Source organism: Ornithodoros turicata, chromosome 1 (genome assembly GCF_037126465.1).
Source record: "Ornithodoros turicata isolate Travis chromosome 1, ASM3712646v1, whole genome shotgun sequence".
NCBI classification, from domain to species: domain Eukaryota; kingdom Metazoa; phylum Arthropoda; class Arachnida; order Ixodida; family Argasidae; genus Ornithodoros; species Ornithodoros turicata.
In genome coordinates this window covers 91,480,589-91,490,245 of record NC_088201.1, presented here as the reverse complement: position 1 = coordinate 91,490,245, position 9,657 = coordinate 91,480,589, and the positions used below count along the sequence as shown (strand labels likewise).

The 9,657-nt window shown below is 47.1% G+C and overlaps 1 protein-coding gene across 1 annotated transcript; it reads right to left on the bottom strand.

The window, feature by feature from the left end:
• Positions 1-7,700: 7,700 nt before the first annotated feature.
• LOC135378744 (uncharacterized) lies at positions 7,701-9,422 on the bottom strand. The gene has a single exon (XM_064611835.1). The coding sequence runs from the start codon at positions 9,420-9,422 to the stop codon at positions 7,701-7,703; it is 1,722 nt and encodes a 573-aa protein (XP_064467905.1).
• Between the last annotated feature and the right edge of the window lie 235 nt (positions 9,423-9,657).

The following is a 9,657-nucleotide window of genomic DNA, read 5'->3' as shown; positions in this document are numbered from 1 at the left end:
TAATCCCCAAGCCGGCCACTCTGGGGTCACACATATTCATAGTTGTCTGGCATCATAAATTAACCATGTAATGGTATAATATTTTAGGGCTGTCATTACACAAGCCTACATGGTAGCACCCCGGGGTCATCATCGCGTCATGCAGTGCACTCGCGGGGGCCACTGTGTGCATACATTGTGTTCTGACAAGCATCAACGAGAACGATCAGTTGTAATAAAGGGAGCCAGTTTTCCGCGGTTTCACTATTCTTACGTGTTTCCCATTCATCGCGGCCACACAGTTTGGGAACTGCCACAGCGCTTTAGAGTAACGTGCTTTGCACCTAGATAAAGCTATAGTGCTGAAAATGCAACACTTACGTGATAGCGTCTCGCTTTGTCATGACATATTTCATAATTATTCACTAGGGGAGCTTCCTATATAATGCGATATGCAAAAAGTGCCAATTCGTGAATTTCGTTTTGTTCCATAATTTTATATGTATGTATGGGACGGTAACGTACCCCACAAAAAAAAAAAAAAAGGAAACAGGAAAGATCATAATGGTTGTTTGAGTGGGTGTGAACTCTGCCTCGCTATGCCACCAGTATACGGGATGAACGTTTTACTGGGAATGAGTAGTAGACACAAAAACATCCTAACCAACCTAAACGCCTAAAACAATAGGGCCAATGAAACGCAGGAATTGGAAGCTACCAAAGCTAGCCAAAAAAAAACAAAAAAAAAGCAAGACGGATGGAGGATAGAGGATGAAGGGTGGAGATGCTTTGAGGGTGCATGAGTTCGTCGGGGAGACCAAAGTATTAGATGGGCCGTTCAGCAAGACCTCCCTTCTGCAGAAGGAGGACAAGGTTTCTTGCTTTAGCGGAACGTGCGGCAGAAGAACCACCACACACACGAACACAACTGACACAAAAAGGTGTACGCCCCACTCTGTCCTCGAATCAGAAGTGAGAGCTCTATCATTCACGGCAATGATTGGCGCAAATTCTGCTATGCGGTGAAGCTGTTTCTAATGTGTTCGAAAGGTGCGACCTTTACGCCACAGCCGTCTCTGCTTTACACCACACTCAACACCGTCAGACTGCTGCGGAGTCACGGTAAAAAAACGACGACGCACAGCTTTCACAGTACTCTCTCCTACACTCTTTCCCGCTCACTCTTATTTACGAACGTTTTATGCATTTAGAGGCATGTTTAAGCGCACATAATTCGAACGAACCAGTTGCAGACGGGTTGCGGAAAGACGATCACTGGCTAGTATACTGTCCCGCATATTGGCCTCTATAATCTCCTCCTGTGCTTTGCTATGCGGAGCAGAATGTATTTAAAAGTGGCCGCATCGATTCTCAAAACCTTGCGGTAGACAAATGGGTCCTCGTGTCGTAGCTCCCGTAGAAGGTTATTTTGCAGACCGTACTCTTTCCTCAGCACCCATTCATTCCTCCATAGCTTCTTTAACCGCTTCTTTTCGTGGCAGCATTCACTATCGTCAATGAGAAAAGCAAGAGCCACCAATTTTCGCTTTCTTTCGTCCATTGTGTACCAAGCGCCGTGCACATAAAATTAATGCTGCAACGTTCAACCGCAGCGCGAACGTTATCCCCGGCTTCCCCAACATCTGAGCTGACAGCACATTGGAACACTATCTGTGTAGGCATTCCAAAAGGGCGTAGCCTCAGCGCCTTATCATTTACCCCTCTCGCTCATTCAGTGGCTGCTCCGTCAGAAAACACGCTCGTGTGAATACACGGTAGATGCATTATAAATACGGTGGTTGCTTCTGTGCAGTTTGTCTCCATTCTCTTCGTTCGCGCCTCAGAAAGGTTCCACATTATTTGCACTTCGAAAATTAGCCCTTCTAATTACGGCGGTCGCCACGCAAGCTACGGTTCCACTTGAGAATGCATAGAACGGGCGGCGTGGTATCATGTCGGATATGTCCAAGACCGCCACTGGCGGCGCTGTCGCGACGGAGCAGCGCACCCCCTTTAGGTGTCGCACGGTCCCTATATAGACCGTGCGACATTATTTCTTACTGTAATGAATTACTTTTCCTGGTAATTTGTAATGTAATGCATTACTTTTTGCGTTATGTAATTTGTAATGTAATTTAATTACATTTGGGCAGTAATTTTAATGACATTACCCATTACTTTTTACAAAATAATCGAGTGTATGTTCTGTGTTTGCACTTGGCAGAGAATTGGGGACCGGCGAGTTAAAAGAATTCCAACGCCCACTATGAACGGTGACGCACTCAATCGGCACGGGGAACGTCAGCTCCCTTCGACGAGCCAGTCGCCTTAGTTAGGGCACCCACAAACAAATGTTCTTCAGGTCAACGGTTTGTAGCCTTGGAGAATCATTGTTTGCGGGGCCCATCCTTCAGACAATCTTCCTGTTGTCGTGATACTTTGTGTCACCTTCGTCTCTATATTGTGGAACGATACGTCATACGTGGCACACTAGCCTGACATGTAGAAGAGACAAATAGAAGAGTACAAGCTAACTGTCGTTACATTGTCAGCATACATTTCCCCAAATTTCGGGGACGGCAAGTTTCGTCAACTTTTGTGTTTTTGTCCCTTGTGCCTTCCACAAAACTCGGGAATATGTACGCCAATAATGGCAAAGTAATGACTTTGTAATGTCATTACTTTTTTGTAGAAATGTAATTTCATTACATTTCAGTTGCAGTAATGAGTAATGTAATTTAATTACATTCTAGCTGGAGTAATGAGTAATGTAATTTAATTACATTTTAGAAGTAATTTACCCAGGTATGACTTGAAGTACATGCTTACCTACAAGCTTTCACAAGATCACCTTGAGCTTTTCTTCTGTGCACTAAGAGGCGGAGGTGGGTGGAGCAATAATCCTACTGCAGGACACTTCATGACTGGATACAAAAGACTGCTTGTACACACCAAATAGAGCCATCAGCAGGAGGCAATTGTACAGCTCAAGACAGCACACAAATACTTACAGTGACAACTGCAGTAGCATCAGAAGCCACCTCCCTTGATGAGCTTGATATTCAAGCCTCTCGATATTATGGCACCTCTACAAGTGAAGGTGGAGACCACGAGTATGCAGAAGCACCAGACGCTGGGCAACTCTCTGCCTTTGTTGAGGATGTCGTCGGGTACATTGCAGGGTACGTAGTGAAGTCAGCAACAAGGAGAATCTCCTGCGCTGACTGCATTGATGCCCTGACAGACAGTTCTTCAAGCAGTGCCCTACTCCACCGCAAATCGCGTGGTGGGCTTGTCAAGCCATCCCAAAGCGTCGTTGCCATATGCAAGGTGACAGAAAAACTAGTTCGACGAATGCTCCACATTTCGGAGGGAAATTTGCCGTCTAGCATTCAGATCGGGCAGCTTCTCACAAGAGCTGTTTTACAGGACATCTTGTCCACATCTCTGAGACACGACGTTTTCCATACCCTCTACGAGCACATGTTCGAGTGCTCTCCAGAAGAAAACCACGTAATTCACCTCATAAAGCTTATAGCTAACTGCTATGGCAAGATTAGACTTCACCATCTTGCAAAGGAGCACACAGAAAACGTGAATGACAGACCATGACTACGAAAGAAGCTCTCAAGAATCATAGTATTCAACAATCAATGACAATGACTAATGGCCGTAGAAGTCGAGTGTTGTAATATTAATTTATAAATTCTACATGTCATGTTCGCAGTAATGTTACTGTGCAATTAATGTTACAGTAAAATTGGATAAAATTATCCAATTTTACTGGGTATCACTTTAAACAAGCCGTTTGTGAGGTAGGGTGGAAGTAAACTGTGGCGTGTTTTGTCGGGTAAATTAGCAGTATTCCATTTTCAACAAAGGGCAATCGAATGGTACACTTTATGAAAGGGGCAGGGAGTACGAGACCGTCCCTTTAACCTCGCAAGTGCAATCACTCTTGCAGCACTTGTTACGTCATGCGCTCTTCGTGCACAGCGCTTCGAATTTCTGTAACGAACTGCGCCGACAGCTGAACAACTGCAACACACTCGTGGAACACAATACGAATGCCAATGGATTATGGAAAAGGCCAAAGGAGAACCATATACAGCGCCTAACGAACCACACAATAACAAACGAAAACCACACACAAACGAAACTACCTTACAATAACAAACAGTGCAAACCCTTTCTAAGCAAAAGGAATTAAATTTATAGGTTGTCATTCACCAAATTCCTCTATTTTTATGCTTCCCGTGCACGTAACTAACGACACCATATTCGGAGTACAGGAAGCGTAGAAGAAAAAGAACGTAATTAGCATGAAAACTACAGACACACCGCCGAAGCACGGTAGGAATACACCAGCACACTGATTCCTAAGAAAGATGCGTGCTAATCAACAATGAGGAGCGTTTAAAGAGTAACAAATGCTCCAAATGGAATCGCTTCTCATTGTTTCGGATGGCTGCAGCCGGCGCCATTGGGCCCTCCAACATGGCGGCCGGTTGCCGCACCTCTCTCCCACGAGCCCCTCTCCTATGCGCGATCCAGTCTTTATTGGGGACGAGCGCGAACGGTGGCGCCCCTCCCGCGGCGGCGGAGCGAACTGCGTAGTGTGGATGCAACGCTGTTCACCAGCTTGCCAACGCACGTTTAGTTGAGTTTGATAATGGTGTTCAGCGGAGGGACAGCCCCATGAATGTTACCTGTCCTGAAGCGTGGCTAGACAGAGTCAAATGAACATTAAATTCGTAATGAGTATGTTCCTGTTTAAATTTATGCGCGCTAGAAAGGTGCGCGTGTGATGAAGTGCTGTTACGGACGGACTTTGCCTTCCAGTTTCCCTATCGATGCCCACACCAGCTTACAGATGCGGATATTTTTTGTGTGTAAAAACAGCCTTCTTATCGGCCTTGAGCGCCGTGTCACAATTATTTGTTTGTCGTGCTTGGTTACCGTCAGTGTATTATGTTTGATTAGAATTATTTGGTGTAGTGCAGAATTACTCAGACCAACCCGGCTGCTCATGGGAACCGTAAAGTTTGAATTGAATTGAAAGATTAAAAGCGGGGCGTCATAGAATGAGTGCCACGTGTAACAATACATTTGAGGATCGTGGACATTAGCAGCTAGTACAGAGTTATTCAATACAGATAAACTTTCAAATGGTAATAATAGGGCCCGGATTCTCGGTTCGCCCTCAGTGTTAAGCGCACGCGAAGGGGCCCTCCATGCTTCGTGAATGGACGAAAGGGTCCCTGCGCGTGCACTTAACCCTCAGGGCGGAGCGAGAATCCGGGCCTGGGTGTTAAGAGTTTTCATCCTTTTTCATTTAAACAAATAACGACAGGTCTGCAATTGTGTGAGGTGCAAGCTTGATCGCCCCCCTTAGCACTACAGTGACAGTCCTACAGGAGCTGCATATTGCATACATTGAACGCTGTCATCAGTGATCATATGTGTTGCTATCTTGTGTGTGCGTAGTAGTTTCGTTCCGGACGCCAGCAGGAACTTGTATGTATTCGTGTTTGTTTGTTTCATTAATATTAGTATTATTATATTGTACAGTGTGATGTCCAAGTCCATGAACTACTCTACAGTAGAACCCATACAGCAGTGTAACACCTTTATTCCTACATTACTAGCTGGAGATATGCGACTGATGTGATACAAGTTTTCTTCGGGTGTGAGACCTAATCTGTATCCTGCGACAACGGCAAAACACTACGAAGATCGATAGCACAATAAACGAAATCGCCCAAAAACATATCTGACAGTGCAGCGCAATGACGATTTTCTCAGGCCGGCTTTGTGACTCGGAGGCTTGTCGAGCATTCGTGGCTAGATTTCTTGACGGCACAATATTTCGTTCCTGAAAACAACGTTTCGGATCTGGACGGGAAACCAAGAGCACCATATTGTTGCAGTTTTCTGTCCAACAAGTAGTACCTTACCCTTTTATTTAATTCCGACGTACGTTTCGGCGAAATGCTCCGAACATGCTTCATAGTGCACCAATTTTTCTGGCGCTTGCTTTCCGTTTCGCTGCTTGATTATCAAGATAATCATAATATTGTAAACTTTTCATGTTTCGGCTAGTTCTGGAAGTTCATTCCAAGTGCAGCTGATGACGATTTGCAATTAAAAACAGCGCAATACCGTATAAACACGACCAAACGCGGTCACTACCGCAGACACGCATCCCGTTGTTTCCACACTACCGGCGGATCACGTGACTTTTATAGCGCCCCCTGCAGGTCGCGCTCGCCGCCAATACATAGAGATCAGTGGGTAACCCCACTGATCTCTATGTGTAAAGGCTAGATCGCGCATGGGAGAGGGGCTCGTGGGGGAGAGGCGTGCCTTCGGGCCGCCATGTTGGTGGGCCCTAAAGTGCTGTGTGTGCCCATAGAAAACAATGGGAGGCAACAGAGATTGTGAGTATTTATTGCGCTGCTAGCATTGATCGTTGTTTGTCGTCACACAATTTTGTAAGGTGCCAGTATACTGATGTATCCTAACAGTGTTTCACAGGTGTCCTGCCGTTCGATTCTTAATTACGTTATGTTTTGCATTCCGAAACTAGACCGTCACTGCAGTGCAGCGCTGGGGATTGTACTACAGCACGTTTCCCAGCCAATATTTCAATAAGAAACGACTTGAGGTTAACAACAACCATGTATATAATATCCCGTACTGCGTTCTGGACAAAAATTGTTCCATAAAGAACGGTCCGGGAAAAGATATACTCGCATGGCAGAAAGAGATCGTTCTGTAGAATCACAGCCGTTGTTTTAGCCGTGTATGCGTTTAGTATGATTTATATCAAGTATTCTGACCTCATCAGAATGATTAAGAAAACTGACTCGTCAGATAGATAAACCTCGTGGAGAGGTGACAAAACGTTCCTGTATTTCACCTTGAGTTACATGTTCAGACAGACGAGAGCGAGAGCTCAACAGTTGGTCTACATAAGACATAAGGGAGAGAAGAAAGGTCACGTGGTACAGAGATCCAAAGCGTTGTACACAAACGGAAAGAAAAGAAAACGGAGCGAACCACAAACACACCGAAGCCACCCACCTCGTCCAGCCAGACCGCTGTAACGCAATCGAGTTAAACCCGACACTTGTTGTGGTTATGGCCTGTGGAGTCAGACAGGGGTTCTTCGAATTGTATCAACACCGGGGATCCCGCTTCGAGATGGGTGGCATGTTATGGTTCCCTCCAATCTGCCCCTCCGTGTATACTTCGACTGATATCATTTGGTTTGAGTGCAAGAAATTCACACGCTAAAAATATAGAGCAAAGAAACGAAACCCGTGCCTTGTAAGTGGCAGCACACTCCCCCGGCTGGTGTCCCGTAGGATACCAGATACTATCATGCACTATGATGCACACAAACGAGTTCAGTCACTTTGATCCGCCGAGAACAGAAGAACCATCTCGGAGACCGGTCGTTCAAAGGTTTTCTTCTTGCCGTCTTTAACTGTCTGGAGTTGCACCTTGCGCACCTTACCGTCTTTCCCTCGTTGCACAGCGGTGATTCGTCCCATTGGCCACTCGTTGCGTATAGCGCCCACGTCTTTCAGCAGCACAAGATCGCCAACTTGAAGGTTAGGTCGATCGGTTTTCCACTTGCGACGGCGTTGAAGGGTGGGCAGGAACTGTGTTCTCCAGCGATGCCAGAAGCTGTTGGCAAGAGCTTGAACTTGTTTTCACTGCTTCACATGAAGACTTTTAAAATCTCCTGGAGGTGCTGTTGACGACGTAGGTTTCTGCGTCAGGATCATTGCAGGGGAGAGCACTGAGGGACATTCGGGATCCGAGGAGACTGGAACCAATGGTCTGCCGTTTATAATGGCGGTCACTTCTGCTAGGAATGTGGTCAAGACCTCATGGGAGAAGCGAGGAGAGCCGTCGTTCAGAAGCATTGAATCTAGGATCCGGCGAGCCATGCCTATCATGCGTTCCCACACGCCACCCATGTGGGAGGAATGAGGTGTATTGAAAATCCAGGTGCAGCCTTGCTCGCTCAAGAAGCGTTGAACTTTACGAAGTTCGAAGTCAACAGCCGACATCTTGAGCTCAGAGCAGGCACCAACGAAGTTCGTGCCCCTGTCTGAACGGAGCTGTTTCACTGGGCCTCTGAGCGCAAGGAATCTTCGCACGGCGTTAATGAAGCTTGACGTATCCATTGACTCAATGACCTCTATGTGCACTGCACGAATGGCCATGCATGTGAATAAGACTGCCCACCTTTTGTTGTGGGCCAGACCGCCCCTTGTGCGACGTGAGGCAACCATCCAAGGGCCGAAAACGTCCAGTCCCACGTAGGTGAACGGAGGGTCCGCGCTTAGCCTATCTTCAGGCAAGTCGGCCATCTTCTGATGCTCCAATTTTCTTCGAAGTTTGCGGCATGTGATACAATGATGAATCATGGCGCTGATGCATCTTTTCCCGCCGATAATCCAAAACCCGGCAGATCTAACAGCTCCTTCGGTGAAGTGTTGCCCTTGATGTTTAACTTTTCCATGATAGTGCCGTATCAGCAATAAGCCTACATGATGGCGACCCGGAACGATGACTGGATGCTTTTCCGCTTCGTTGAGGTCGGAGTTCCGTAGGCGTCCACCAACCCTCAACACGCCCTGATTGTCGACGAACGGGTCGAGCTCGCACAAAGGGTTGCTGGACGAAATGCGACTTTGTTGAGCTGCGTCCGTACGGAGACATGTGACGGCTTCTGGAAATTCTTCGTGTTGGACGCAACGAAGGATTACTTTCTTCGCCTCGTTCAGCTCATCCGCGCTTCGAGGTTTGCTGCAGTAATGCCATCCGTGACAATCAGCCAAAGGGTTATGAAAGGAACGAGCGATATGCACCAGGCATGCCACGGCCCGCAGTAAAGATGTCCATGTCGAAAAGCGCTCGAAGCGATGAGCCCCCAGTTGTTGATTTCCTACGCGAGTTGCCGAGACAGCCACTTGAGGACGGATTTCCTTGTCCTGATCTGGTTCAAAAAGTGGGAAGGCTGTGCGCTCTCTCTGCGCGTCCGTACATTCCCGGAGAAATTTCGGTCCTGTCAGCCAAGTCGTGCCAGCCAAAGCATCTGCAGCCACAGGTCTAGTGGCGTGATCTGCAGGGTTCTGATCGGTGGGAACGTAATGCCATTGTTCGGGCTTCGTAGATCTTCGTATGCGGTTCACACGATTGCTGACATAGACGTAGAAACGCCTCGATTGATTGAAGATGTATCCGAGCACAACTTTTCTGTCCGTGTAGAATTTAATGTTATCGATGTGAGCATCGATTTCGCTGACGACTAACTCTGCGATATCGACGGCGAGCACTGCGGCACATAGCTCAAGTCTTGGAATGGTCTGTTCGGGGCGTGGTGCTAGCTTTGCTTTTCCGAACACAAAACCCACGTGTTGCATTCCATCAGCATCTGTGACTCTGATGTAGGCCACAGCGGCGATTGCCGTTTCGGAGGCATCGCAGAATACACAGATTTCCCGTCGACGGGCGTCGGAGAGAGAGACTGCAGTGTACTGGCGTGGTATTTTGAGCCGTTCAAGATGATGTAAGGAGTCTCGCCACGTTCGCCAACTGTCATTCAGGTCGAGAGGGGCATCCCAATCTGAGGTTTCTGAAGAAATATCTCTCAGCAAC